Source organism: Gymnoscopelus microlampas (genome assembly GCF_963454915.1).
Source record: "Gymnoscopelus microlampas genome assembly, chromosome: 16".
NCBI lineage: Eukaryota > Metazoa > Chordata > Actinopteri > Myctophiformes > Myctophidae > Gymnoscopelus > Gymnoscopelus microlampas.
The window spans coordinates 46,543,509-46,570,754 of record NC_139953.1 but is presented as its reverse complement, the minus strand read 5'-3'; the positions used below and the strand labels follow the sequence as shown (position 1 = coordinate 46,570,754).

The 27,246-nt window shown below is 42.1% G+C and overlaps 2 protein-coding genes across 5 annotated transcripts in view; one reads left to right on the top strand and one right to left on the bottom strand.

Moving 5' to 3' along the window:
• The first annotated feature begins 541 nt into the window (after nucleotides 1-541).
• vegfab (vascular endothelial growth factor Ab) overlaps nucleotides 542-27,246 on the top strand; it is a 31,164-nt gene continuing 4,459 nt past the window's right edge. Inside the window, exons 1-6 of one of the 4 annotated variants that reach the window (XM_084083253.1) lie at nucleotides 542-1,454; nucleotides 5,089-5,134; nucleotides 7,448-7,644; nucleotides 10,500-10,576; nucleotides 18,701-18,733; nucleotides 25,195-25,269. In XM_084083253.1, the coding sequence (XP_083939379.1) occupies nucleotides 1,356-1,454; nucleotides 5,089-5,134; nucleotides 7,448-7,644; nucleotides 10,500-10,576; nucleotides 18,701-18,733; nucleotides 25,195-25,269 (527 nt within the window). In that variant the 5' untranslated portion in view covers nucleotides 542-1,355. The remainder of the gene's footprint in view (nucleotides 1,455-5,088; nucleotides 5,135-7,447; nucleotides 7,645-10,499; nucleotides 10,577-18,700; nucleotides 18,734-25,194; nucleotides 25,270-27,246) is intronic. The other 3 variants (XM_084083255.1, XM_084083254.1, XM_084083256.1) reach the window with 3 other exon arrangements.
• Nucleotides 14,654-27,246, bottom strand: part of LOC311063697 (alpha-N-acetylgalactosaminidase-like) — a 102,173-nt gene continuing 89,580 nt past the window's right edge. The window contains exon 10 of the transcript XR_014602633.1: nucleotides 14,654-14,714. The gene's annotated coding sequence lies outside the window, so the exon portion shown is untranslated. The remainder of the gene's footprint in view (nucleotides 14,715-27,246) is intronic.

The following is a 27,246-nucleotide window of genomic DNA, read 5'->3' as shown; positions in this document are numbered from 1 at the left end:
GACCCCCACATGTAGGCTATATATGTATGGCCACGGACCCCCATCTTTAAATGTTTTGTGGCAGGAACCCACAGAGGAGAAGATTTGTGTTAAAAAAAAAAGAATAGCCTCAGCCGATGCACAATAATGTATAGACTTATGGTCTCCGCCAGGCCGAAAGGCATGGCCGAGAGTTTTGCACCCTGTCTGTCTGTCTGTCTGTCTGTCTGTCTGTCTGTCTGTCTGTCTGTCTGTCTGTCTGTGCGCGTGCTCTGTCTGTCTGTCTGTCTGTCTGTCTGTCTGTCTGCCTGCCTGCCTGCCTGCCTGCCTGTCTGTCTGTCTGTCTGTCTGTCTGTCTGTCTGTCTGTCTCTCTGTCTGTCTGTCTGTCTGTCTGTCTGTCTGTCTATCACTCACTCACTCTGTGCGCCACAGCACGCGCACAGAGTGACTAGCCTCCAACACAGAGAGGACACACCTACCTAAATGAACCACCAATCACCGCGTCTCCCAGAGCGGGGCTTCCGACGCCCGTCAGTCCAGCGGGTCCAGTGTGAACAGACCTGAGCCGAGCCGGACCGTTCTGTGATAACTAACTAACTAACGGACAGAAGGGACAGACACACACATAGTAGTTAGTAAAGTAGCCTATAAGTAAGTGCGCAGCGAGGAAAAAGGACGCGCCGCAGGAACAATAAAAAGGTTTCTCCCCTTTTTGACGGATATTAAAACACAACCGCAAGAACGTTGATCTCTGGCACGGATTCAAGCCGCACGTTATAGGAGTATATTAATAATAAGTTTTATTATATTCCTCTCTAATGGACAGGCTGTTGGAGACGGTCTTCGGCGCACCAGCTCTCACCACCATGGCATTACTGTGTATGTGATGTGGATTGCTGCTATCGCCGGTCCAGAACTGCAGAACAATGTGAGAAGGTTCGCGTGTTGTTGGATTCTGCTGTTTCTGGATATCCTCAAAGTCATCGGCAACAGTTGAAAGGATTTAAATAAAGAAGAAGAAGTTTATAAGGATCATTTATAAAGGATTATATCTTCTGAAAATCATCGGCATCAACAGTTTTGAAAAAGGATTAAATAAAAGAAGTTATTATGCGCAAAGGATGTGTCGTCGCTCAGGTGGCTCTCCAGCCCCGGGACCAACATGGATCTAGATCTGCCTTTACGACCCGCACCGCGTTTAGACAACTTCTACTTCTAGCTCCACCACTTTGTTATTGTTGTTGTTGGTTATAAACTACCATACAGGGTCCTGTTTGTGGAAGAAAATCAGCCACATTATTGTTGTTTTTATTATTATTTTAAAAAGCCTGTTTGGATTTCTAAACCTCATCTGGATTTGGGTGGATTTTCAATCATGAACTTTATTGACAGTTTGACACTATTGTTTTTGACGCTGTCAGCTGTCAAGGTGAGTGAAGTGTCCTCTCCGCCAGGCCGAAGTGGAAAGATCGAGGTCGGTTCTTCTCTCTCTATTTGCGAAATATTATATATTATATGGTTCCAACAGTCATTCATGTGTGTAGTTAGTAGGTTGTCCTTGTCGCTCCCCTGCCTAGGCTAGGGGTCACTGCTCACGGTTTAAAACAAGCAGAGCTTTTAAAACAGCCATTATTACGCAAAGCTCAGGCACTCACCGTGGTGGGAGGTGCGTGTTTTTTTTAGGGTTTGCATGGGTGGCATTATCTGACATGTGTCATGTTTTGGCCGAATGTTGTGAAGAGTGTCTTTTGGCTGGCTGGCTGGCTGACTGACTGACTGACTGATTATTAGCCTACTGACTGACTGACTGACTGACTGACTGACTCTGACTGACTGACTGACTGACTGACTCTGACTGACTGATTACTGACTGACTGATTACTGACTGACTCTGACTGACTGATTACTGACTGACTGACTGACTGATTACTGACTGACTGACTGACTGACTGACTGACTGCTGTGAAGCACCTTGGAGATATTATTAACGCTTTAAAGGCGCAGCGAAGACTTTGTGCGTCAGAGGGGAATACCAAAAACGCTCGCCCCAAAACACAGTCGCCCCGGGGCAAACTATGTCGAACCCTAAACTTATTTCCTAACCTTAACCTCAGTAAAACTATATCTAAACCTAGCCTTATTCCTAACCTTAGCCTTAGTAAAAAACTATGTCTAAACCTAACCTTATTCCCAACCTTAACCCCAGTAAAACTATGTCTAAACCTAGCCTTATTCCTAACCTTAACCTCAGTAAAACTATGTCTAAACCTAACCTTATTCCTAACCTTAACCTCAGTAAAACTATGTCTAAACCTAACCTTATTCACCTAACCTTATTCCTAACCTTAACCTCAGTAAAACTATGTCTAACCTAACCTTATTCCTAACCTTAGCCTCAGTAAAACTATGCCTAAACCTAACCTTATTCCTAACCTTAACCTCAGTAAAACTATGCCTAAACCTAACCTTATTCCTAACCTTAACCTCAGTAAAACTATGTCTAAACCTAACCTTATTCCTAATCTTAACCTCAGTAAAACTATGTCTAAACCTAACCTTATTCCTAACCTTAACCTCAGTAAAACTATGTCTAACCTAACCTTATTCCTAACCTTAGCCTCTGTAAAACTATGCCTAAACCTAGCCTTATTCCTAACCTTATAGCCTCAGTAAAACCACGGAAAAAAAGTTGGGGGTGCGTGTGTTTTGGGGCGAGACTTCCGCTTACCATGTGAACAGGTTGACTCTATGCCACCACGGTGCTTCTGACTGACGCTTCGGTCAAGACCGTCAGGTCACTGTGTTACTACCGTCCGACCACAAACCTCTGATCTCCATAGGCTATAGGAACCTTTCCCCGAGGGAGAGGTTGTAAATGGGGCTACACACACACACAAGTATCATAACCAGAAGAGCTTGTAGATCTGCTACTTTTGATGCTTTTGAATTTGAATCCTGAAAAGTAGCAGTTTTTGGACATGTGAGGTTTCCACCTGCCAGAGACGATATTATGAAACTATTCATATTATCATTATAGCTGCATCATGTCCTTTATGAAGAAGAATCAATCTAACAGAGTAAAGAGACATTGATGTCTGAATAACAACGAGCAGAACAGAACAGCGTTTTCTCTCCGTCTATATTTAATCATTAATCAAAATCAATGTTGTTTCCATGGAGGCTTTGAGCAAAGGTTTCAGAGAGAGAGAGGGAGGGAGAGAGAGAGGGAGAGAGAGAAAGGGAAAGAGAGAGAGACACAGACAGACAGACAGACAGACAGACAGACAGATTAAGAGAGACAGACAGACAGACAGACAGACACACACACACACACACACACACACACACACACACACACACACACACACACACACACACACACACACACACACACACACACACACACACACACACACACACACACACACACACACACACACACACACACAGAGAGAGAGAGTCTTTGGGTGTAAAACCTACTCTTGTGTACAACAGTGGTTGTGTTTGTGTCTGATTTGTGTGTGTCTCTCTCTCTCTCTCTCTCTCTCTCCTGTGTGTTTGAAGTGTTCTTGGTGTTTCTATAAAACCACCTCTCACGCCACTAAAGGGGAGGAGACTCACTGCTGCCTTGTTCAATGAATTGGATTGTTTTATTTATTTTTTAATGGGATGAGAAACGTCATCATTTACACAGCCTGTGTGTGTGTGTGTGTGTGTGTGTGTGTGTGTGTGTGTGTGTGTGTGTGTGTGTGTGTGTGTGTGTGTGTGTGTGTGTGTGTGTGTGTGTGTGTGTGTGTGTGTGTGTGTGTGTGTGTGTGTGTGTGTGTGTGAGAATGACAGAAAATGAGAGAGAGAGAGAATGACACAATGAGAGAGAGAGAGAAAGAGAGAGATATAGAGAGAGAGATTGGGGCAGACAGACATGAAAAGAGAGATAGGGTAGTACTAGTAGGCTATATTGGAAACGTACCATAAATCCATTGTGGTTGCCCCCCCCCACCTTGTTAATGCCAATAACAATTAGAGTGTTTATGAATCAACCAGAGACCATGATCATCATCAGAGATGATGAGTGGCATTATCTTCTCTTCTCTACTTTGAGAGTGTACAACCATCGTTGCCAGGTCTGCTTTTTATAATTTATAAGCGACTTTTGGCTTGTTTTTCTATAAAGATGCTTGTAAATATTGGTAGTTGCGGGTTGTGGTTTTTGTTGGACTTTTCAAGTAGTTGCTTATTTGGGCTTGTTTCCTAATTTAGTTTAAACAAGGGGTTCTCAAAAACGTTCATGTCAAGGACCCCCAAATTAATATGTAGGCCATTTGTCCACGCACCCCACCATCTAAACATATTTTTTGTGCCAGCTACAGTAGGGACACGATTACCCCGTACCAGATTTGTGTTATTAAAATGTTGCAAATTATTTTCAAAATATGTCACTTTTTTCGACATTTGTTTTTGAAAATAGCAGATCCACAAGCTCACAATCAGTGTGAGCTTGTAGATCTGCATATGGGTTTAAAGTGTTCCTGTGGCTTGTTTTCATAGACCTGGTTGCTTATTTCTCTCGCAAAATCTGTGTACAACACATTGTGACTGTGCAGACAGAGAGCTTGAGAACCACTGGTGTAGCTACAACACAGAGAGTTAACACTCTAACCTGTGTTTCCTTGTGTTAGTGTAGCTAGAACACAGAGAGTTAACATTGTAACCTGTGTTTCCTTGTGTTAGTGTAGCTAGAACACAGAGAGTTAACATTGTAACCTGTGTTTCCTTGTGTTAGTGTAGCTACAACACAGAGAGTTAACATTGTAACCTGTGTGTCCTTGTGTTAGTGTAGCTACAACACAGAGAGTTAACATTGTAACCTGTGTTTCCTTGTGTTAGTGTAGCTACAACACAGAGAGTTAACATTCTAACCTGTGTGTCCTTGTGTTAGTGTAGCTACAACACAGAGAGTTAACATTCTAACCTGTGTTTCCTTGTGTTAGTGTAGCTAGAACACAGAGAGTTAACATTCTAACCTGTGTGTCCTTGTGTTAGTGTAGCTACAACACACAGAGTTAACACTCAGAGAGTTAACATTCTAACGTGTGCTTCCTTCACAGAGTGCTCACATACCACAGAGGGAGTATGGAAGAGGACCTCACGACGGTAGGTTTTCACGCGCACACACGCATGCACGCACGCACGCACAGACAGACTCACAGACAGACAGACAGACAGACAGACAGACAGACAGACTCACAGACAGACTCACAGACAGACAGACTCACAGACAGACAGACAGACAGACTCACAGACAGACTCACAGACAGACTCACAGACAGACAGACTCACAGACAGACTCACAGACAGACAGACTCACAGACAGACAGACAGACAGACAGACAGACTCACAGACAGACTCACAGACAGACAGACTCACAGACAGACTCACAGACAGACTCACAGACAGACAGACAGACTCACAGACAGACAGACAGACAGACAGACAGACAGACAGACAGAATCACAGACAGACTCACAGACAGACAGACAGACAGACAGACAGACAGACAGACAGACAGACAGACAGACAGACAGACAGACAGACAGACTCACAGACAGACTCACAGACAGACTCACAGACAGACAGACAGACAGACTCACAATCAGACAGACAGACAGACAGACATACAGACAGACAGACAGACTCACAGACAGACAGACAGACAGACTCACAGACAGACTCACAGACAGACTCACAGACAGACAGACAGACAGACAGACAGACAGACAGACAGACAGACAGACAGACAGACAGACAGACAGACAGACAGACAGACAGACAGACAGACTCACAGACAGACAGACAGACAGACAGACAGACAGACTCACAGACAGACAGACAGACAGACAGACAGACAGACAGACAGTACAGGACAACCGTGGGAAAACATTGTATCCATCTGGTCTCCCCTGGCAACCTGCCAACTACAAACTACTGAAGGGATTTCTCTGCATGTTCACCTTGACAGTTTGTCATGGTAGCCTTGTCGCCGCCTGGTGGACGGAAAGTGTAGTTCACGTTTTCCTTCTCGTTTCTTTCCCCACAAAAAGAGAGGGATCACCCAGAGCTTAAATAAATCAACCCGTTTGATTCTCCGCAGCATTCCACCATCCAGTGGGGGACATGCTAAGGCCACACCAACGCAACTCCTTGCAACGTGCAACTACTTGCAACCATTATCCCCAATGGCAAGGAGTTGCATTGTTGTGGACCAGTGTTCATTTTGACAGAACTCTTTGATTTAGTTGTAGTCATAGTCTTTTGCATAAAATTCCATTTAGTTTTAGTCATATTTTAGTCATCTGAAATGTTTTAGTTTTTGTCTGGTTTTAGTCGACTAAATATCGTAAGATTTCAGTCAATTAAATCTACAGTTGATTTAGTCGACTAAAATGTATGTTGGCGGTGCCTTGATGGCGTCGTAATGGCTGATTTTACACTCGGTTGCATGCTGAAAATAGCTGATCTACAAGCTCACAACGCGTCGCAGCGCGACGCGTTGTGAGCTTGTAGATCTGCTATTTTCAGAACGCAACACCCGAGCGCAACCAACCATAGAATGACTTGTCTTTTAGTTCTACTGGATCTCTTCTCCACTAGATCCCTCACTGACATTTTAGTCTAGTTTTTATTTGTTGACGAAATTGTCAATATATTTAGACTTAGTTTTAGTCATCATAGCTTAGTTTTGATTTAGTTTTCGTCAGTGAAAGAAGGTAGTCGACGAACATTTTTCGTCATAGTTTTAGTTGACGAAATCAACACTGGTATGGTCTATCCTTTAGACTACGATGAACATGATATATATGTATTAATATATATATATATATATATTTTTTTTTTCTTCTTTGTAATAGAAAGGAATGTCAACCTCTTCTTCTTCTTGGTGTGATTTTGCATAACCCCAGGGTTGCTCAACAACAGTGCTTGTTGGGACAATCAGAAGCTGAACTTTCTCGGTATTGTTTCACAGTGTTTGTTTTGGCTGACAGCCAGCCCTCAGCGGGGGGGCTCTTGTTCTGAGAGGGACCAGTGTGTCTCACACTGTAACTTATTATCATGTCTCATTGTCTTTCTCAATAACTGCAGCACGACTGCTTGAATTACAGAGAGAGAGAGAGAGAGAGAGAGAGTGTGAGTGAGTGTAGGGGAAAAGTGAAGGGATTATATTAGGCCATAACCACTTAAAGCAGGGGTCTTCAACAGGGGGTCCGGGACCCCTAGGGGGTCCTCAGAGTTACTACAGGGGGTCCGCCAAATCTTTCTGTGATAGGACTTTTTATTTTACATTAACCACTTGAACCCTAGCATCCCTTTTCTGAAGAGAACTTTGGCCAAAAATAGCAGAACTACAAGCTCATGAGCGTGTAGATCTTCTATAACAGTCTCTCTCTCTCTCTCTCTGTCCCATGCAGTGATCCCCTTCATGGAGGTGTACAACAGGAGCCTGTGTCGGCCCAGGGAGCTGCTGGTGGAGATCCTGCAGGAGTACCCCGAGGAGGTGGAGCACATCTACATCCCGTCCTGTGTGGTCCTGACGCGCTGCGCGGGATGCTGCAACGACGAGATGCTGCAGTGTACCCCCACCTCCTCCTATAACATCACTATGGAGGTACAGTACCCCCACCTCCTCCTATAACATCACTATGGAGGTACAGTACTCCTCCCACCTCCTCCTATAACATCACTATGGAGGTACAGTACCCCCACCTCCTCCTATAACATCACTATGGAGGTACAGTACCCCCACCTCCTCCTATAACATCACTATGGAGGTACAGTACCCCCACCTCCTGTCCTCCGCTGTGGAGAACCTCTGCTGTAGAGAGAGTGTACAAAGCCCCCAGAACTACGGTAGAACAGTGAAGCGGCTAAGCCTGGTGGTCAAATCTGAGAATGCACTTAAAATGCTACTGCACGTGCGTCTCCCGTTTGTGCGCATGCTCACGACGCGTCACGACCAATATGTCTTACTTCCGGGTGCTTCAAAACGCTACTGAGCACTTTAATAGAAATGAATAGCTGGGGGCGGGGCAATCCGCCCTCTAGATATATTATAACTCTATGTATGGAGTGTACAAATTGACCCACATTGACCTTTACGATCAGAGATCTCTGCCTCTACTGAAATCTACATTCGGTGTAATGGCCAGAACACCTTTGAAGAACATTCCTGATACCATACCGTACTAAAGAATTGGCACTGATTCAGTGAAGCTGTTATCTTTTTTATTTCAGAATTGTTTCCACACAGTTTCAACCCCTTCACTGAATTTAGATGTCTTCAGACTCATCAGTAGGCAGAGATCTCTGATCGTCTTGCCTAACCTTACCATCCTGAACCTAATCTGAGTTCCCAGAAGTTTTCGCCAGCTCTGGCGAGGAACTTCTGGGCCAGAGCCCTGGTATTTGTGGGCGGGATGTACCTTACGCTCTGAATCTGAGCGGACACGCCTCTTACCGGTCTGAGAGCTGTGCAACTCGTCTAAAAAGTCCGACGAGAGGCAAACAGCAGTACACAACAATGGCGGCCGAAATTTCTCAAGGGGAAATTGCTTACCGTCGATCCTATTTAGATGCAACACCCACTGCATGTGGATCCCGCCCCCTTTTCTTCATTGGCTGTTGATTTGAATCACAACGCAGTGGCCGCGCCCCTGCTGTCCAAGCTCCGACGCTAACCCTCCCAGACTATCCTGAACCAAATGCTTAATTTCCTGGTATTTCCTGGTGTTGGCGTGATGCCGCCTCTCTTACCTAACTGTCTCACTGTGAAAACATTCTTTGTGTTGCTTGTTTGTCCGGCCCTTACTACGGACTCCCGGAAGAACATTAGTGATCGCCTTTGGTGTTACCTAACGGGGGCTCGTTAATAACTTAGTAATTAAGTCTTCTAATCTGGAATTGCAAACGTTGGAGTCCTCTTAGAGCTGTGGATGTTTGGAATGTTAGTATAATATGATCAATAGATACGAGCTACCAGGAGAGTGGTTTAAAAATACACTCTTTCACCCATCATGGTAATGTTTGTTGTTGACATGCTTCAGAGTGGGCTAGTATACTGTAGGGCTGCTTTAAAAAATATACTTTCAGGGGCACCCTGGGGGATCACTGAGTAAGAATGCATACCTTATAGTAAATAAGGCTATAATCCTTCCCGCTGGTCTGGTTCGATTCCAACGCCTCTGCATGTCATCAGTCCCTCTCTCTCCTGTCTCTCTGATCACAGTCTATAGGCTCTATCTTGCCCCTTATGCCTAAACCTTTAAGGCATTTTTTACTATTTTGAATTTATTAATACAAATGTCTAAAGGTTTTAGGCATAAGGGATAAGTCAAGATAGGGCTGAAAACAAAGCTTAAGATGCATAACATAAAATCAATGAGAGCTTAAGAGGCCGTGTCCCACATAGAACTCCTGTTGAGCTGGCAGTGTCAGCCTTCCACGTATTTCTATGTTAAAGACGCTCTGGCACGCTCCTCTTCCCAGCACTGGCCATTGCTGCAGCACTCCCGAGCTCACAAGCTCACAGTGCACTCCCAAGCTCTCACTGTGCGCTGCGACGCGTTGTGAGCTTGTAGATCTGCTATTTTCAGAGCGCGACACCCGAGCGCAACCAAACATAAAATGACTTGTCTTTTAGTCCTAGTGGATCTCTTCTCCACTAGTACATCCCTAACATTCGGTCTGATAGTATAGAGAGAGATAAAACATAGAGATAAAACATATTCCCCACCAGACATACAGTAAAAATGAATGACCAGAGGGGGGATATCAAAAGCAGTGGCATGGATTCCCCCCCACCAGCAAATCCACAACTCCAACCTTGACTTTGGAACCTTAATCTTTTACCTTTTGACGTCAGTCACACACACACACACACACACACACACACACACACACACACACACACACACACACACACACACACACACACACACACACACACACACACACACACACACACACACACACACGTCAACACTGACCATAAACCGTTATGAAGTGCAACTGGCTCTGTATTTGTTTAAAGGAGCACGTCACCCATTTTCAGCCTTATCTTCACATAACATGGTCGTCACTAAATGCCTCGTTGTAAGATGATGGCACCGTGTCTGTCTGCTCACTATCTGTCTCACTGCTAGACAACTAACTGTCTATAGCCCACCAGAAACCTGTCTACCAATGACATCATTGATGGATGGTTAGCGCACTGAAATAGAAGCCATTGTACTGTTCTCAATCAATACATAAAATGAAAAAAAGTTTCAATTCTTGCTTGAAATGACTACTGAGGATTTCATTGGAGGAAATCGGCGATGTCATAGGGTCATGCTGGGTTTTTTTCTTTCTTGTTTTCTGTCTGTTTGCAAGCAGCCTGGAACAGAGCCATCACGTGTAATATTTGTATGGTGGTGAATGTGACTAAATCAATAATAGATTTCTTTTCTTTTTCTTCTTTTACAGATTAAAAGAATAAAACCCCAAAGGCAACAAAATGATATATTCATGAGTTTCACAGAACACAGCGCATGTGAGTGCAGGTAAGAACCTATATGAGCACCACACATACAAACACACTGAAATACCACACATACAAACACACTGAAATACCACACATCAACAATACACACATGCAAACACACTGAAATACCACACATCAACAATACACACATGCAAACACACTGAAATACTAAGAAATGTCCACCATACATACATACACACACACATACACACACACACACACACACACGCACGCGCACACACACACACACACACACACACACACACACACACACACACACACACACACACACACACACACACACACACACACACACACACACACACACACACACACACACACACACAAAAGAAAATCTGAAAATAGCCGATCTACAAGCTTACAGCGCGTCACATCGTGACACATTGTGAGCTTGTAGCTTAGCTATTTTTGCTAATCGATTTGATTACATTTTAATTGATTAAATCAGATCAATTAGTTTCATTAACCTTGTCAGAGAACTGTGAGGGCAGTGCAGTGTATTAAAAAAAAGCGTTTCAATTAATCCCTCTTTAATCGTAATTGAGGCAAAAGTTGTAAATAATGGTGATGTTGATGTGAAGCCACATCACTCATCCCTAGTGTAGCTGTACCTTTATGTAACAGGGCAGGAGTTCAGCCTGTCACAGTCAGTTTGGTTTTACTGCACACCACGTACAACTAGATATCATCGCTCTGCTCTCTTTGTCTGTAACTCTCTAAAAGCACGGCACAGGTTCAAGCAGATCCTCCATGTTGCTTCAATTTATCATCATCAGGTGGAAACCTTGTGTGTCTGGAAAATGAGTTCCAATGGATCCAATGTAGTTATTATCTAGTCACACACTCTTGATAAAGGTATGGCAAGTGATATGTTTGGGTTAAAACAAAAAGGGTTTTGTTAAAAGTTTAGATTACTATATAGAGTGTTTGTTCTGTAACAGAAGTCTCCATGTCTCTACAGCTCTTTAATAAACAGAAAATACATTTTCAGATAGGTGACATAATTTCAGCCAATCAGGAGAGATTAGTACCCATTTATCAGCTTAAATTTTATAGTGTACCAGGTCCAATTTTGTCTGCTCATTTCTTTGTGTCATCACTTCCAATTTCACTTGTTTAATCTTGAGTTCTCTATCCTGATTGGATACAATTGGTATCCCAACCTGAAAATGCATTTTTCAGTTTAATAAAGAGCTGGAGAGACATGGAGACTCCTGTTACTGAACAAACACTCTATAGAAATGAGTTCTATCAGAATACAGAGCCATTTTAACACTTATTATAACCAAAGAAAATCACTTAGCCTACCTTTAATACATTTCATTGATTCAATATTTATAAAATCCACCGGCACACTCAACCACTTCCAACCTTATTTTGTGCATGTCATTATAGGCAAAAATGTTACAATTTTCTTCTTCTTTTTTTCATCATATGAAAAGCTTAAATATGGAGATCCAAGGTTTGAGCCTGACAGTGACGTCATCCCTGTGCCATAAGAGAGCTCTTATCTAATCCTTTGTTCTGAGTGTGTGCCATGTGGAGGTCGCTCTGGGAACCCGGTTAGATAGCGTGACTTATTGATCGCTGACATGATTAGAGCTACAAGGTACAGTCCTTTGACTTTCACCTTGCATAGTGTGACGTAGAGCGGGGTTTCTCAAACACTGCTCAACAAAAAGACCCCCAAATTAATTATATATTTGGCCCCGGACCCCAATCTGAAAAAAGGTTTTTGTGCCATGGACCCCCAGAAAGAGAAGATTTATATTAAAAAAATATAAAAAATATTCATTTTTTTAAAAACATTTTTAAATATTTTAAAAAATAGCAAATGTACAACCTCGCAGTGCGGCACGCTTGTATATCTGCTATTTTTAAATAGCCACGGTAACATATTTAGCTGGGGACCCCCTGGAACCCATCAAAGGACCACTGGCGTAGAGACTTTTTCACTACTACTTACTTTTAGGGGTCAGTTTGTGTATTTTATTCAAGTTCTTACTAATTGCCAGTGGTCTGGAACGCCACATCTACATTTTAGGGGTCAGCTTGACCGTTTTTTTGACTTCCAACAGCTTTACTGGCTAGACAGCAGTAGCTATTTTTAGTTCTTCTTCCCACCTGTTTGAGTCCCTGGTGATTTCAGGGGCAAAGTGTCTCTTATCAACATGCAGGTGGAATTAACAGCTTAAAGGAGTAGTTCACCCCCAAAAAATATTAGCATCTTACCGGCGGAAAGATGCTAATGTCTCCGGTAGGAGACTCAAAGTAGACTCTTTGAGTCTCCTACCGTAAATACACCCGGTCATCAAATGATTTGCTCATGAATGTGACAAAAAACAAAACATCTCCATGAATTCAAGGCTTCATTGGGTGTGTAATTGATAGAAAATAAGTCCTTTTTTTGGGTGAACTATTCTTTTAAACTACACTTTGTTGACTGGGGGTTGACCAATGGATCTCTCCTTTTTTCCCTCCTTTACACCACATCTCTTCATCTCTAATAGAGATCGCCTATTTTCACAGAATATTCGCCTATTGTGACTATGCTAGGGACGCTAGGGTTCATGTGGTTAATGCAATATTTTACAATGGTCTTGTTGCTTCTGTCATGGTTTGATTTTGATCCATTTGATCCATAAATAATGGTTGTACTGTCCGCCCGCCTTGCACTCTGCTGGAGTAAGGCCTCCAAGCAACAGAACTATGTTTGACTGGGTGCATCAGTGGCTCAGTAGAGCTGGGAGGTTCCTGGTCAACAACGCTGTCTCACAAAAACAAGTCATATTTTGACTTCTTGGGACAATTTTGATCAAACATCAGCATGTGATGTGAAGGGGGGGGGGGGTAAAAAGTCACAATATGACTTTCGGGGAATATATGATTCACGATTCTGTGCCTATCGTGACATAACTCGGACGGCGCTGAGTCGGCTCAAAGCAGACTTTGCAACGCTCGGCACGGCGACTCGACTGTCGGCGGTGAGCAGGTGTCTTGCATTGGTTTCCTCTGCTGTGGATGTGTGTGTGAATGTTAATGCACCGTTGGAGAAAGGCGCTTTATAAATGCACCATTTACCATTCAATGTTTCTGGAATGGGAGTATGTTGTGAAACCCCTCGGATAGGTACTACAGGGGGTTAACCGGAACGGTCGTTACAACAACCTAAGCTTGTTCTCAGCCAAGGACCACCACCCTGACTGAGAATCAACCTGGGGACCACTGTTGTGTTGGGAGGGGGGATATGGTCGTGGTGTGGGGGGAAAGCTTGAAATGAAATAATGACTGTTAAGGCCTTAATTTAATGTGTTAATTCGAGGTGAATTAAATCAAGCCCTTAACAGTCATTATTTAACTGAGATATATGCTAGTGGTCCAGAGCTCAGAAAAGATTGAGAACCACTGATCCATTCCTTTGCCATGATTGCCCTTATTCTGTTCTCTCAACCTTCCATATTAAACTCATGTTAACTGATTCATTGCAACATCTGTATGAGCAAGCACATGCGATTGATAAGGGCGCATTTCCTACCAATGATGACTCAACCAGGGTAAACACTAGCAGTTTCCCTTGAAATTCTAACTCCCATTTTTGTGGAAGTTCTTGACATCCGACTTCCAAGTAGCTAAATGTGTAAACAAAAATGTGGAATGCCCTACCCAAAGGAGTGAAGGAGTGTAAAACCCTACTCACTTTCAAAACTGCCCTAAAGAATCACCTTCAGGAGGCTGCAATAGGCTCTATGCACAGCAGCCATGTTGGAAAGAAATTGGGCCTCATCTTACTTCCTTCACAGGTGTTACCAATGATGCTAATTAAGGCTCTGTTCCATTCTGGTCAGGGTGCTGATATTGTGCATGTTGGCTCACTAGAAACATTCCATTTTGGCTAACAAATGGCCCCTTATGGTGGGTGTGTAACTCTGAGAGTGTACAAATGGAACCAAATGGACCCATAAGGGTCCATTTGGTTCCATTTGTACACTCTCAGAGTTATGGGGGTCCTTGAAAATAAGACAACCACTATGCCACACTAAATGGAACAGAGCCTTAATTAGTATTATTGGTAACACCTGTGAAGGAAGTAAGGAAGGGGCCCAATTCATTCCCAATATGGCTGCTGTGCATAGAGCCTATTCCAAACTGGCCCCTGTCAAAGTCTTAACCTACTTTTTTTTTGGAAAAATCGTGAACATTTGTGCAAATCTTTGAATATATACAGTATGTTTTAAAGCTAACTTGTTTTAGTCAAATCTTTGCTTCTGGGGGGTTCATAATATCAGTGGTTCTCAAACTTTTTTCATGTCAAGGACCACCCCAAATTATATCTATTTGTCCACAGACCAGTGTTGATTTCGTCGACTAAAACTATGACGAAAAATGTTCGTCGACTACCTTTTTTCACTGACGAAAACGAAATAAAAACGAAATATAAACTAAGCTATGATGACTAAAACTAAGACTAAATATACTGACAATTTCGTCAACAAATAAAAAACAGACTAAAATGTTAACGAGGGATCTAGTGGAGAAGAGATCCAGTAGAAGCTAAGACGAGTTATTTTATGTTTGGTTGCGCTCGGGTGTCGCGCTCTGAAAATAGCCGATCTACAAGCTCACAACGCGTCGCAGCGCGACGCGTTGTGAGCTTGTAGATCGGCTATTTTCAGACTAAATCAACTGTGGATTTAGTCGACCATAACTTTATGATATTTAGTCGACTAAAATATGCCTAAAATATGACTAAAACTAAATGGAATTTTATTCAAAAGACTATGACTAAAACTGAATAAAAATTTGTTGTCAAAATCAGCACTACCACGGACCCACCCATCTCAAAATATTTTGTTTCAGTGACCCCCGGAAGCAAAGATTTGAGTTACAAATGTATACATAATATTCAAAGATTTGCACAAATTTTCACGATAAAAAAAATAAATAGCAGATCTACAAGCCCATAGCCGCGCTATGGGCTTGTTTATCTAGCTATTTTTTGAATAGCCAAACAGCGTAGTCCCTTTCAGAAGTGTTTAACTGGACTCAGGAACAGGAACGGTGGAATCACTATATATAGGCTCCTACGTTCACACAGGGGTCACCCAAAAGTCAGCGCTGTGCAAATATGATGACTCAACACTTTTCACTGTGTGACACCATTTACACACGTGGGGCTATAACGGTTTAGAAGTGAAGCTCAAGCTATAGTTTAAGAGTTTCAGCCCCATTGATTATTACGTTTAATAATTTCCACTGTGGTATGCATTCATTCACAATGTGTACACTGTTTTGTTTTGTTTAGTCCCCCCCCCCCCCCCCCCCCCATTCATTCATCTTTTTAACTTCCTGTCAGAGTTCTATTTGCTTTAAAACTTTCCAGGCATCAGTGTTAACTAACTGTAAATACGCTGGCATTGTGTCTCTGCCCCGCGTTGGCACACCGCTGTGCCTTCGGGTCGGGCTGCGTTGCAATAGTTTGCCCTGTTTCTTCACTTTATGAATGACAGACAGAGGGACTGACACGCCTTCCCTGTTGATTCAGTGTAACGGTTCGTTTTGCAACTCATATCAAACACTAAACTTTGTTTTTTGCAACATGCTTGACATGGAAAAGTTGGAGCACCGCTGATACAGTAACATAGTGTTAGGATTAGGACAATATGTTTAGATATGTATTTGGCCCGTGGACCCCCATCTCGAAATGTTTTGTTCCAGGGACCCCCCCCCCCAGAAGCAAAGATTTGAGTTACAAATGTTAGCTTAAAACACACCCTGTGTGAAGGAAGCGGTGCCTTTGGGGCGGGCTTAACTAATTTCAGTTCGTCCCTATTGGTGGTCTGAGTCCACTTACCAAATTTGTACTTGGTAGCATGCTGCAAACTGGAATAATGGCTGTTTAAAGCCCAGCCAATGGGCAGACAGAGGGGGCGGGGCTTAAGTAATTTCAGTTCGTGCCTATTGGTGGTTTTAGTCCATGTACAAAATTTGTACTCCGTAGCATGCTGCGAACTGGAGTTATAGCTGTTTAAATGCCGTGCTAAAACGGACGGACATAACATATGGACGGACATACGGACGTCAAGTGTGTGTGTGTGTGTGTGTGTGTGTGTGTGTGTGTGTGTGTGTGTGTGTGTGTGTGTGTGTGTGTGTGTGTGTGTGTGTGTGTGTGTGTGTGTGTGTGTGTGTGCGCGTGTGTTCGTGTGTGCGCATGTGTGCAGTATTGGCTTGTGTGTGTGTGTGTGTGTGTGTGTGTGTGTGTGTGTGTGTGTGTGTGTTGAAGTGGCGCATGTGTTGCTTCTTTGCCGTGTTCAAACATACGGACGGACATAACATACGGACGGACGGACGGACACACAGACACAGTCAAATGTAGAGCGGCTGGCACCGCTAAAAAAAAAAATATATATATTCAAAGATTTGCCACATTTTCAAGACTTTTTCAAAAATAGCAGATCTACAAGCTGTATATCTGCTATTTTTGAATAACCAAAGACATCTTAAAATGACACTGATGCATTCCCGGATTGAATGGGTTAATAGTATATGACATCATGTCACATATAGAGTCCAAACAAGAGTTTAAGTTAGAAAAATACTTGTTGTGTGAAAACCACAAGTACACACACACACAGGCCATTTGTAATTTTAGGGCGAATACTAGGAAAATTCCAAAGGTTACTGGCAGATATAAAGGGCTGGGAAGAAGTCAGAGGTTATGCAATTTATGTAACGACAACAGAGTTGGGGATGAGGTTCATGTTGTGTTTGTTTGAGTGCAAGAATGTTAGCATTATGAACTTTAGTCAAAAATACCTGCCAAAGTACTACATACAGTAACTCACCCAGCTGTGTTGAAATACATTTTATTACTGCAATCTGATGAGCCAAAAGTTATTTGTAAACTGGATGCTTTTCTGAAAAACCTCCTTCCTCTGTTCTAATAATTCACAACTCGTAGTTATGGGTATCATATCATCACATAGAATGTTGTCAGCCATGCCTTTTGCTACGTCTGAACGAATATTGTATATGAATCTGTACTCCATACCATGTGAACATGGTCGTGAGTTAAATAAATGATGATGATGATGATGATGAGTAAGTAAAAGTAAGAGTACTTCAGCATTGTGCTTAAGTACAGTACACAGTACAGTACACTTGAGTAAATGTATTTAGTTACTTAGTTACTCTCTCCATCGCTGTCTCTTGCTGACCTTTCTTATTAATACGCCGTTTCCCAACACTCTTGGCTTAAGCCGTGTGTGTGTGTGTGTGTGTGTGTGTGTGTGTGTGTGTGTGTGTGTGTGTGTGTGTGTGTGTGTGTGTGTGTGTGTGTGTGTGTGTGTGTGTGTGTGTGTGTGTGTGTGTGTGTGTGTGTGTGTGTGTGTGTGCCAACGGATTTGTTGCTCCACAGTGGGTTATTCACATCCCAGCTGACACACAGCCAAGACATTATTGTAGTCCAGGGAGTGCAGTGTGTAGAGTGCGTGTGCGTACGCTTGTAAGGTGTGTGTGTGTGTGTTTGAGACAAAAGGAGCCCCCACGGGTATCAAAACATTAGGACACACAGTGAAGACTGTGTGTGTGTGTGGGGGGTGGGGCCTGATTCATACTTACTTACTTGTGCGCTTCTGTCATGTGCTGAAAATGGCAGATCTACAAGCTCACAATGTGTCACAGCAAAGCGTGTGAGCTTGTAGATCTGCTATCCGGCAACCCGGTTAAGGTTAAAAATAGCAAGAACATGTTTGATGTCCGTGTGCGTGTGTGCATGTGTGTGTGCTTGCGTAAGTGTGTGTGTGTGTGTGTGTGTGTGTGTGTGTGTGTGTGTGTGTGTGTGTGTGTGTGTGTGTGTGTGTGTGTGTGTGTGTGTGTGTGTGTGTGTGTGTGCGTTTTTTGCCTTTCCCAACACATCAAGTTGCAGCTGGTCTTTCCAGGCAGCACTACCTACCTATTGAAGGAAGATGAGACACCATGATATGTCTCTATCATATCTCTGTCTCTCTCTTAGATCAATTTAAGATGCTCTTCTCCAATGCTCCTCCACAGTATTCCAGGAAGCAAACAGCATTATTCTGTGATGTTGTAACACTGACACTGTTTTGTTTTCTTTGTCTTTCAGGCCAAAGAAAGAAGTGAAAGAACAGAAAGAAAAGTGAGTAACAGAAATGTTTCTTATCGGTGGGGGGGGGGGGGTGGAGGATATAACAACAACAACAGCAGGGGGTTGAGATCTGATCATCTGAGATGTTCTTTTGGTTCTTGCCATTAACTCATTTTGCTCCTGCAGCTAAACTAGCCCCTCCCCCTGCCTTTCATTCTCCATCTTCATATCAGCGGTCCATCTGCCTTCTTCTTCCTCCTCGCTCCATTGGTCTTTGTTTGTTGTTATCTCTCTCTCTCTCTGTATCTCTCTCTGTCTTCTCCCTTTGTCTGTATCGCGCACACACACACACACACACACACACACACACACACACACACACACACACACGCACACACGCACACACGCACACACACACACACACACACACACACACACACACACCTTGTACACACTATACCTGTTGTTGTTTGATGCTGCGTTCACAGTGGTCTGGCAGTTAGAAAGCTGCAGGTTACCATTATATTTCAACGGACTCCAGCAACATGAAGATACATATCAGTGTTGATTTCGTCGACGAAAACTACGAAGAAAAATGATCGTCGACTACCTTTTATCACTGACAAAAAACAAATAAAAACTAAATGTACTAAATATATTGACAATTTCGTCAACAAATCAAAACGAGACTAAAATGTTAGTGAGGGACTAGTGGAGAAGAGATGCAGTAGAACTAAAATACAAGTTATTTTTATGCTTGGTTGCACATGGGTGTTACACTATGACAATAGCAGATCTACAAGCTCACAACGCGCCGCACTGCGACGCGTTGTGAGCTTGTAGATCTGCTATTTTCAGCAACCAAGTGTAAAATCAGGCATTACGACGCCATCAAGGCACCGGCAAAATACATTTTAGTGGACTAAATCAACTGTAGATTTAGTCGACTATAATCTTATGATATTTAGTCGACTAAAACTAGACAACAACTAAAACATTTCAGATGACTAAAATATGACTAAAACTAAATGGAATTGTATTCAAAAGACTATGATTAAAACTAAATAAAAATTTGCTGTCAAAATTCAACACTGATAGAAATATACATCCGACATTTGTAGCTGCTACGAAAGGTAACACCTACAAAAAAGTTGAACTGGTTTCAAATTCAGCTACAAATATGCTGTGTATCTTTGTATCTTTATATCTTTATATCTTTATATCTTTGTGTCTAGCAGTGTGAACGCAGCATTTACGGTCATACATTATTCCTACATCAACCAACGTTAGGCCTGGGCCATTATTTTTTTACTTTTTCTCTCGATTAAGATTAATGATCGATTATGAAAAATAATAATAGTGAGAATAGCAGATCTAGGAGCTTGTTGTGAGCTATTTTCACTATCTTTGCACGCCAACGTTGTCCAATGAAGTACTTTACATTACATTACAGTCATTTAGCAGACGCTTTTATCCAAAGCGACTACAGTACAGTACAATAGAGGGCTTAAGTGGTTAATCTAACTAATCCATTTAGTCCATTATAAAAACAAATCATGTGGATTTGTTGATACATATAAGGGAAAAAATGAAGAAAAGGCCATTAAAAAAAGACCCTGCTTCTAGATTAAACGGTTAACCTACAGTACTTGAGGAAGATGAAGTTGTTAGAGGTTCTATATTTCAGTTTGTATATCGTCCCTGACTGGTGTAAACCTAATATGTCCAAAACTGTTACTTTTCAGGATTCAAAATTCAAAAGTATCAAAAGTAGCAGATCTACAAGCTTGAAACGTGACGCTTCGCGCCACGTTTCAAGCTTGTAGATCTGCTACTTTTGATACTTTTGTGTGGTGTGATGCTGTAGTATGATCAAGGGTGTTAATTTACAAAAAAAAAAAAAAACAGCTCTAACCAACGCACGGTACCGACCACCGGAAGAGAGCCATGAATGATGGCATGGAGCAGAGGTTCTCTTGTCCACTAGCATAGAACAATGCACTTTTAATGGATTATTTAATTTCAAGCCCTTCCCCCCACACACTACACATATCAGTTCAATGGACTTATCGTCACCTTGCTAAAATAATGGCCTAAGTAATCTTTTTTAAGTTTTTCAGAAAAAAATAAAAATTGATCCGAAACAAAACTATATGATATTTCTTAATCATTTCATTTCAACAAATTATGACTATTACAATAAAAATAACACTGTCTGTCAGTTATGTAACATAAGAGATTTAAATAGGTTTAAATAGGATTTAAAAAATTGGCCAAGTCACAAAAACATGTGACTTACGCCAAAAATAAATCCTATTTTGGCCTAAGTCACACTAGGAAGATAGGTCATTATACTAAAAGGGGAGTGAACAGTATGATCCTTTTCAATTAGGAGATAGGCAATTTTACCAGAGGTGGCCAGTGTCACGAGGAGCTGACTTAGGCAAAAATATACTTTTCCTCAAAATAATGACTTCGGCCATTAGTTTAGCAAGGTTGATAAACAGACAGACAGGGAATGCCCTCCTCCTCCTCCTCGTCAAACCACACGGGTCAATCAGTGACACCCATGAGGTGATTGCTGTCACTCCACCCATCCTTTAAACCTTTCCCCTCTCCCTCCTCTATCTCTCTCTCTCCTTCTTTTATACACCTCTGCACATTCTTCTGTTACGACGCCTTGGTTTGCTGTTTTCCTCCAACGTTAAACCCTTGTTTTTAATGTCTTTTTTTACTCCCATGGTTTTACTGGCCTCTCCCATCAAGACACAGATAACGCTAACGTTGTGTCTGTATTGAAGAAGCTCCTCCATCGGCGTTTTGCGGCGGCGTTTATGGTCCTTGCTTAATAAGCGGTTGCTCATCTTTCGACGTCACGGAACTAAGGAAGGGAGGACGGTGATGTGCCCGCAGGGTCATTCACCTTCTGTATTCTCATCCACACAGCATATTAAAGGGCAAGACCACATTGGTAGGGGTTCGCGGGTTGTGTAGTTACTTTGCCATGATGTAACTCCAAAGGTGGACAAGAAATCAAAAATAATTGCTCCATTGAATAGAAATTTATCATTCTAAATATGCTCCTCATTGACTTAAATTGTAGGCTAAAACAGTTCTCAAAGTCGCTCTTTTAGCATGTAAACGAACACAAACAAAGCTGATTCAGACAATATAGAACATCACCAAACCCAGTACTGTTTGGTTTTTATTAAGAAGAAAACCCGGACTGGATCCGAAGATCCAGATCCGGATCCGGATCTTCAAAAAGCAAAATCAACAGGAAGTTGACATTTTTATTAAAAACACAAACAGTACTGGGTTTGGTGATGTTCTATATTGTCTGAATCAACTTTGTTTGTGTTTGTTTCCGTGCTAAAAGAGTGACTTTGAGAGCTGTTTTAACGTACAATGTAAGTCGACGAGGAGCATATTCTGAATTATCATTTATTATTTCTAATCAATGGAGCAATTATTTTTGATACTTTGTCCACCTTTGGAGTTACATCATGACAAAGTAACTACACAACCCGATCATGGCAAGGTACCAGCTAGCTAGGATGGGTGTGTTTTGGCTTCATGTCAGGTGTTGTCATATAGATAAGAGTAGATTTTTGAGACCCCTCTCCCTCCGTTAACCTTCTGTTAACTGCCAGGTTTACTGTTTATGAGTGCAGCTTTTAGAGGCAGGGGTCCCATTGACACAGGGATGGTCCTGGGGTCATTGACCCCCTGCTCCTTGATGCTACCTGGCTTTCATGTTCATTTGATGTGTTGGCTCCTGAAGTACAATGTCTCCTGGTTAAGATCACTTTGGATTGTCCTGTTAAACCCACTCGATCCGGGAACACATCTGTGTCATTTTAGATTTTAGTCATATTTTACACTTTGGCTATTAAAAAAAAAAAAAATAGCAGATCTACAAGCTCATAGCTTCATTGTAGAGGGAGGTGTAAGATTGACCCCTGACCCTGGCCTTGAAATGAATACCACTGAATTCAGGTCTGCAACTGATTAGGGCTGATCATCTTTCTAGTGATTATTCTATCGAAGCATGTTTTTTAAATTTATAATAAAGAAAAACATCACATGGATGCAACTGGGACGTATCATCAGTGTTGTAGCCTGGGGTCATCGGGTGTTTCGGGTCTCGCAACATACAACATACACCCTCGCCCAGGTGACCCAGCCAGGGTTGATCAAGCCCCGACTTACGTCCCAGTAGCTACCCACGGTCAGTCCGTGGGTAGCTACTGATAGTATATCATCAAATCGACTGAAACTTTAAAAAAAAATAATTAGTCAGATTAATCACTTAAGACTTATTTTATCCTTCGTACAATGGTCTTGCACAAAAAAAACATTTGCATAATGACAAGCCCAAATTATTTCCCCCACAATAGAATGTAATAAAGCTGGCTGTTAAGGTGATCGGAAGGTGCATTTATGACCTTTCTGTGTTTAGGGTGAAATATCACACTGATGACTGTGAGATGTTTCAACACAGACACACTGCTTTGGTGTCACGATTTGGGAGTCACTTACTACATAGCAGTGGTTCTCAAAGTGAGGTCCGGTGGACCCACAGGGGTCCTTGAGGGGTTACGGGGGCTGTAACTCTGAGAGTGTACAAATGGAACCAAATGGACCCTTATGGGTCCATTTGGTTCCATGTCTACACTCTCTGTGGTTTTTACAGTGCAGTTTGGGGTCCCCGAGTTAAAAGAAAATCATAGCAAACCGGGGTCCTTGAAATGAAAGAGTTTTGAGAGTCACTGTATAGATAAAATACATCATATAGAGATCTTGTGCTCTTGGTTACTCCAAAGTGAAACATACTGTAACACCTGGCCCGCCAGACATCTGTGAAAGGCTGCACCTGTGAAAAGTGCTTACAAGTCATTGTGCCCGCCCGGGGTCTGAAACTCCTTGAATCAGCCATAAAGAGCCGACCCAGATACGTTATAAAGATGTCTAGCCGCAGAGGTCCGGCTTCATTGTCCCCGAAATCTATTTGGGAAATTCTAGATCACCCCAAGGTATACGAGCAGCTCCCTCAGCCAAAGAAACACCCAATGCACTGAGAACCACATACACATTCTGCCCGTGGTGGAAAAAGTACTCACAATTCTTACTTGAGTAAAAGTATCAATGCTGCAACGTGTTTTACAAGTAAAAGTCCGGAATTAAAAATGTACTTGAGTTTTTCAAATAGCCTAGGTATAAAATAGAGCTAAAGTGGTTAATGTACTGTATGTTTTATAATGTAATCATGTATATCTGCAAAGTATAAACTAGATACTAAAAAGCTTTCAAATAATTGTAGTGGAGTAAAAGTACAATATCCGAGATGTAGTGGAATAGAAGTAAAAGTATTGGAAAAAAGTAAAGTACAAATACCTCAAAGTTTTACTTAAGTTCAGTACTTAAGTAAATTTACACCACTGCAACCATCTGAGGAACTCTTTCGTGTGGCTTTTCCCTTTTCACCACTTGTGTAAGTGGGACAATGTTAACTTCTTCACCATACGTACTAGGGCTGGGCAATATATCGATATCATATCGATATCGTGATGTGACACCAGAGATTTTCCAGAGAATTTGGATTGCGTAATATTGACATATGATAATGGTACAGTATGTGCTTTGTCTTTTCCTGATTATAAAGGCTGCATGACAGGCAAAGTGATATCATTTTCTGAACTTATACCTGACTGTTTTAGCTGTTGTATCATTTGCCTTTATACCCACTTAAAGGGGGATTTTGCCCCACGGTTTTCTTACCTTTTCTATGATGTTATGATATCTTAGGATGAATGGTACGAATGGATGAGTCATAACTCCATCCCGGGTTCGCCAAAGCTTAAAACGTGCGCCGATAGGCATTGCGCTAGATCGCATATTCTAATAGCTTTTTGGTTGTTGTTTTTTTGGTGGGATCTGACGTTTATAGAGACAGAACACTATGCCAAGTGATTGTCTTGAATGCGACCCACCGGAAGTCTCGCTTAGAGCCCGAGACTGAAATCTCGAGATTTTAATCTGGTCTAGCGAGAATTGTTTCTACTGTACCATTCATCCTAGGATATCATAACATCATAGAAAAGGTAAGAAAACTGTGGAGCAAAAAGTTATAATTGTGAAGAAATACTGTGATATTTGATTTTGTCCATATGACCCAGCCCTAATGCGTAATGCTAATCATTAGCCGCTAACTATGTCACTCAGTGGTGAACAGACACGCTGATTCATTCTTTAATTCATTGGTTTATCGGTCGGTTCACTGACCAGCTCTTTGATGTGTAGAAAACAAGACGAGGGCTCTTCCTCATTGGGTGTGTGTGTGTGTCTTCATCTAGCTTTCTGACTGGCTAATTGCTTAACTCAACTATCCAATCAGCTTCACACATGGTTAACAACAACGTATCGCCACCGGTCGTCTTTTGTCTCGCCGGCCAATCAGATGTCCCACACACCTTGTCACTGTTGTGTGCTTCTTCCTCCTTCTCTTCCAGAAAACCCCGGAAAGGCAAGGGCAAAGGCCAAAAGAGAAAACGAAAGAAAAACCGAAACCGAAAGAATGGTGATGCGTATGTCAGCTCTGCCTTCTCCCCCTCCTACCTGCACCTGAGTGTGACGCTGCTTGTCCTTAAGCTTGTTTGGGAGGAATTAATTTGCCCTTTTTAATTGTGTGATCCACCACCAACCAACCACACTCCATGTTACACTGTAGCATGTTGCTTCAGTGAGCGCCTCTCTCTCTCTCTCTCTCTCTCTCTCTCTCTCTCTCTCTCTCTCTCGCTCTCTCGCTCTCTCTCTCTCTCTCTCTCTCTCTCTCTCTCTCTCTCTCTCTCTCTCTCACTCTCTCAGTGGTGTAAAGTAACTATTGTAAGTACTTTTACTCTCAAGTACTGTACTTAAGTAAAATTTTGAGGTACTTTTACTTTACTACTTTACTTACTTTCCAATTAATGACTTTAGCCCTATTTTATACACAGGCTATTTTCAAACATTTTAGTACTTTTACTTTTGGTACTTTAAGTACATTTTAATACCAATACTTTTGTACTTTTACTCAAGGCAATTTTGAATTCCGGACTTTTTCTTGTAACAGAGTACTTCTACATTGCAGTATTGATACTTTTACTCAAGTAAAACATTTGAGTACTTTTTCCACCACTTTCTCTCTCTCTCTCTCTCTCTCTCTCCGTGGTTGCCTTACCGTTTGTCTCTCAGTCCCGTTCACTATCAGTGTGTGTGTGTGTGTGAGCTTGCAATGCTATACGTTGACCTGCCTGCTAACCAGAGAACTGAATGTGACCGCTGCTGCCGGTGTTTTTACGCAACGCATAATGGAAGTCCTGTGGACTCCTAGACTTACTGTACGGTGTACGCACCACGTCTCACTAGATATGAGCCATAATAACCTGTCATAATAATGATCTGCTAGCCCTGAGCCCCCTAACAGTGTGACTGGAGGAGTGGGTGAGGATGACATAGGATGGTTCTGTTACCCTTACAGCTAGTTCTGCTACACAGGCAGCTTCTGAAGCACAGGTTCACACCGCTGTGCTGTGGGATTTTGTGGCAATATACCATACCTACAGTATGAATTACGTTTTTATTTACTATATTACACTCATGTTCCAGTACAGAGGCACTTTCTGTACAATTAAAAAAACATTTATATGTTTTAACCACTTTCAACCTGGATGTCCCTATTTTGGACAATATTTATATTTTTCTAATTTTTATTATTTTGTATCTTTTTAAATTCACAACCTTTCATGAAAAAAATGCCAAAATAGCAGATCTATAAGCTCACAAAGCATCATAATGTGACACACTGTGAGCTTATGCGGATCATCTTTTTTTCACCACTTTTGAAAATTACGAAAATATTCAAACAGGGCATAAGTGAAAACCTTTTTTTAAATTTTGTATTTAGTGAATCTAAATAAGCGTTTTTGTTGACCATGTCATTTCGGTGTGTGTGTGTGTGTGTGTGTGTGTGTGTGTGTGTGTGCGCGCGCGCGCCTGTGCCTTCCTTCCTTTAGGCACCAAATAGTTGTAAAAAGCAGCGTTCTAGAGAGAATAACTGGCTCTGTTCAGACGGGCCCATACTATACGTAGAGATAAGCTGAACCTTCTGCAGAAAGTCAAACAAAACAACAACACGGTCCCACCACCAACCAGCATGTGCTTTGCAGAGAGCAGCTTCCAGCTAATCCACTATCTGTGTTGGAATCAGTGTGTGTTCACTGTGTTGAGTCTGTGTGGCTGTGCTGTGTCTCGTACCGTCTGCCACCTCCTCTGTGTTCTTTTTATCCACACAAAACAGTGTTTTTTTTTACAGTCTCCACACCATGCTGGTACTCTATGTGATGTCTAAGATATGAGCGATGATGACTATCTGCTGTCTGTTTTGTTTTGCGTTTTGTGGGAGGAGGAGGGGGGGGGGGGGGGTGGGTTATGTAAACCAACAAATTGTTTGGCCGTTTGTCGATGATGTCTGTTTGTTTGTTTTCGTTTTGTTGTTATTCTGTGTCTCCGCCGCCTTTTGTTGG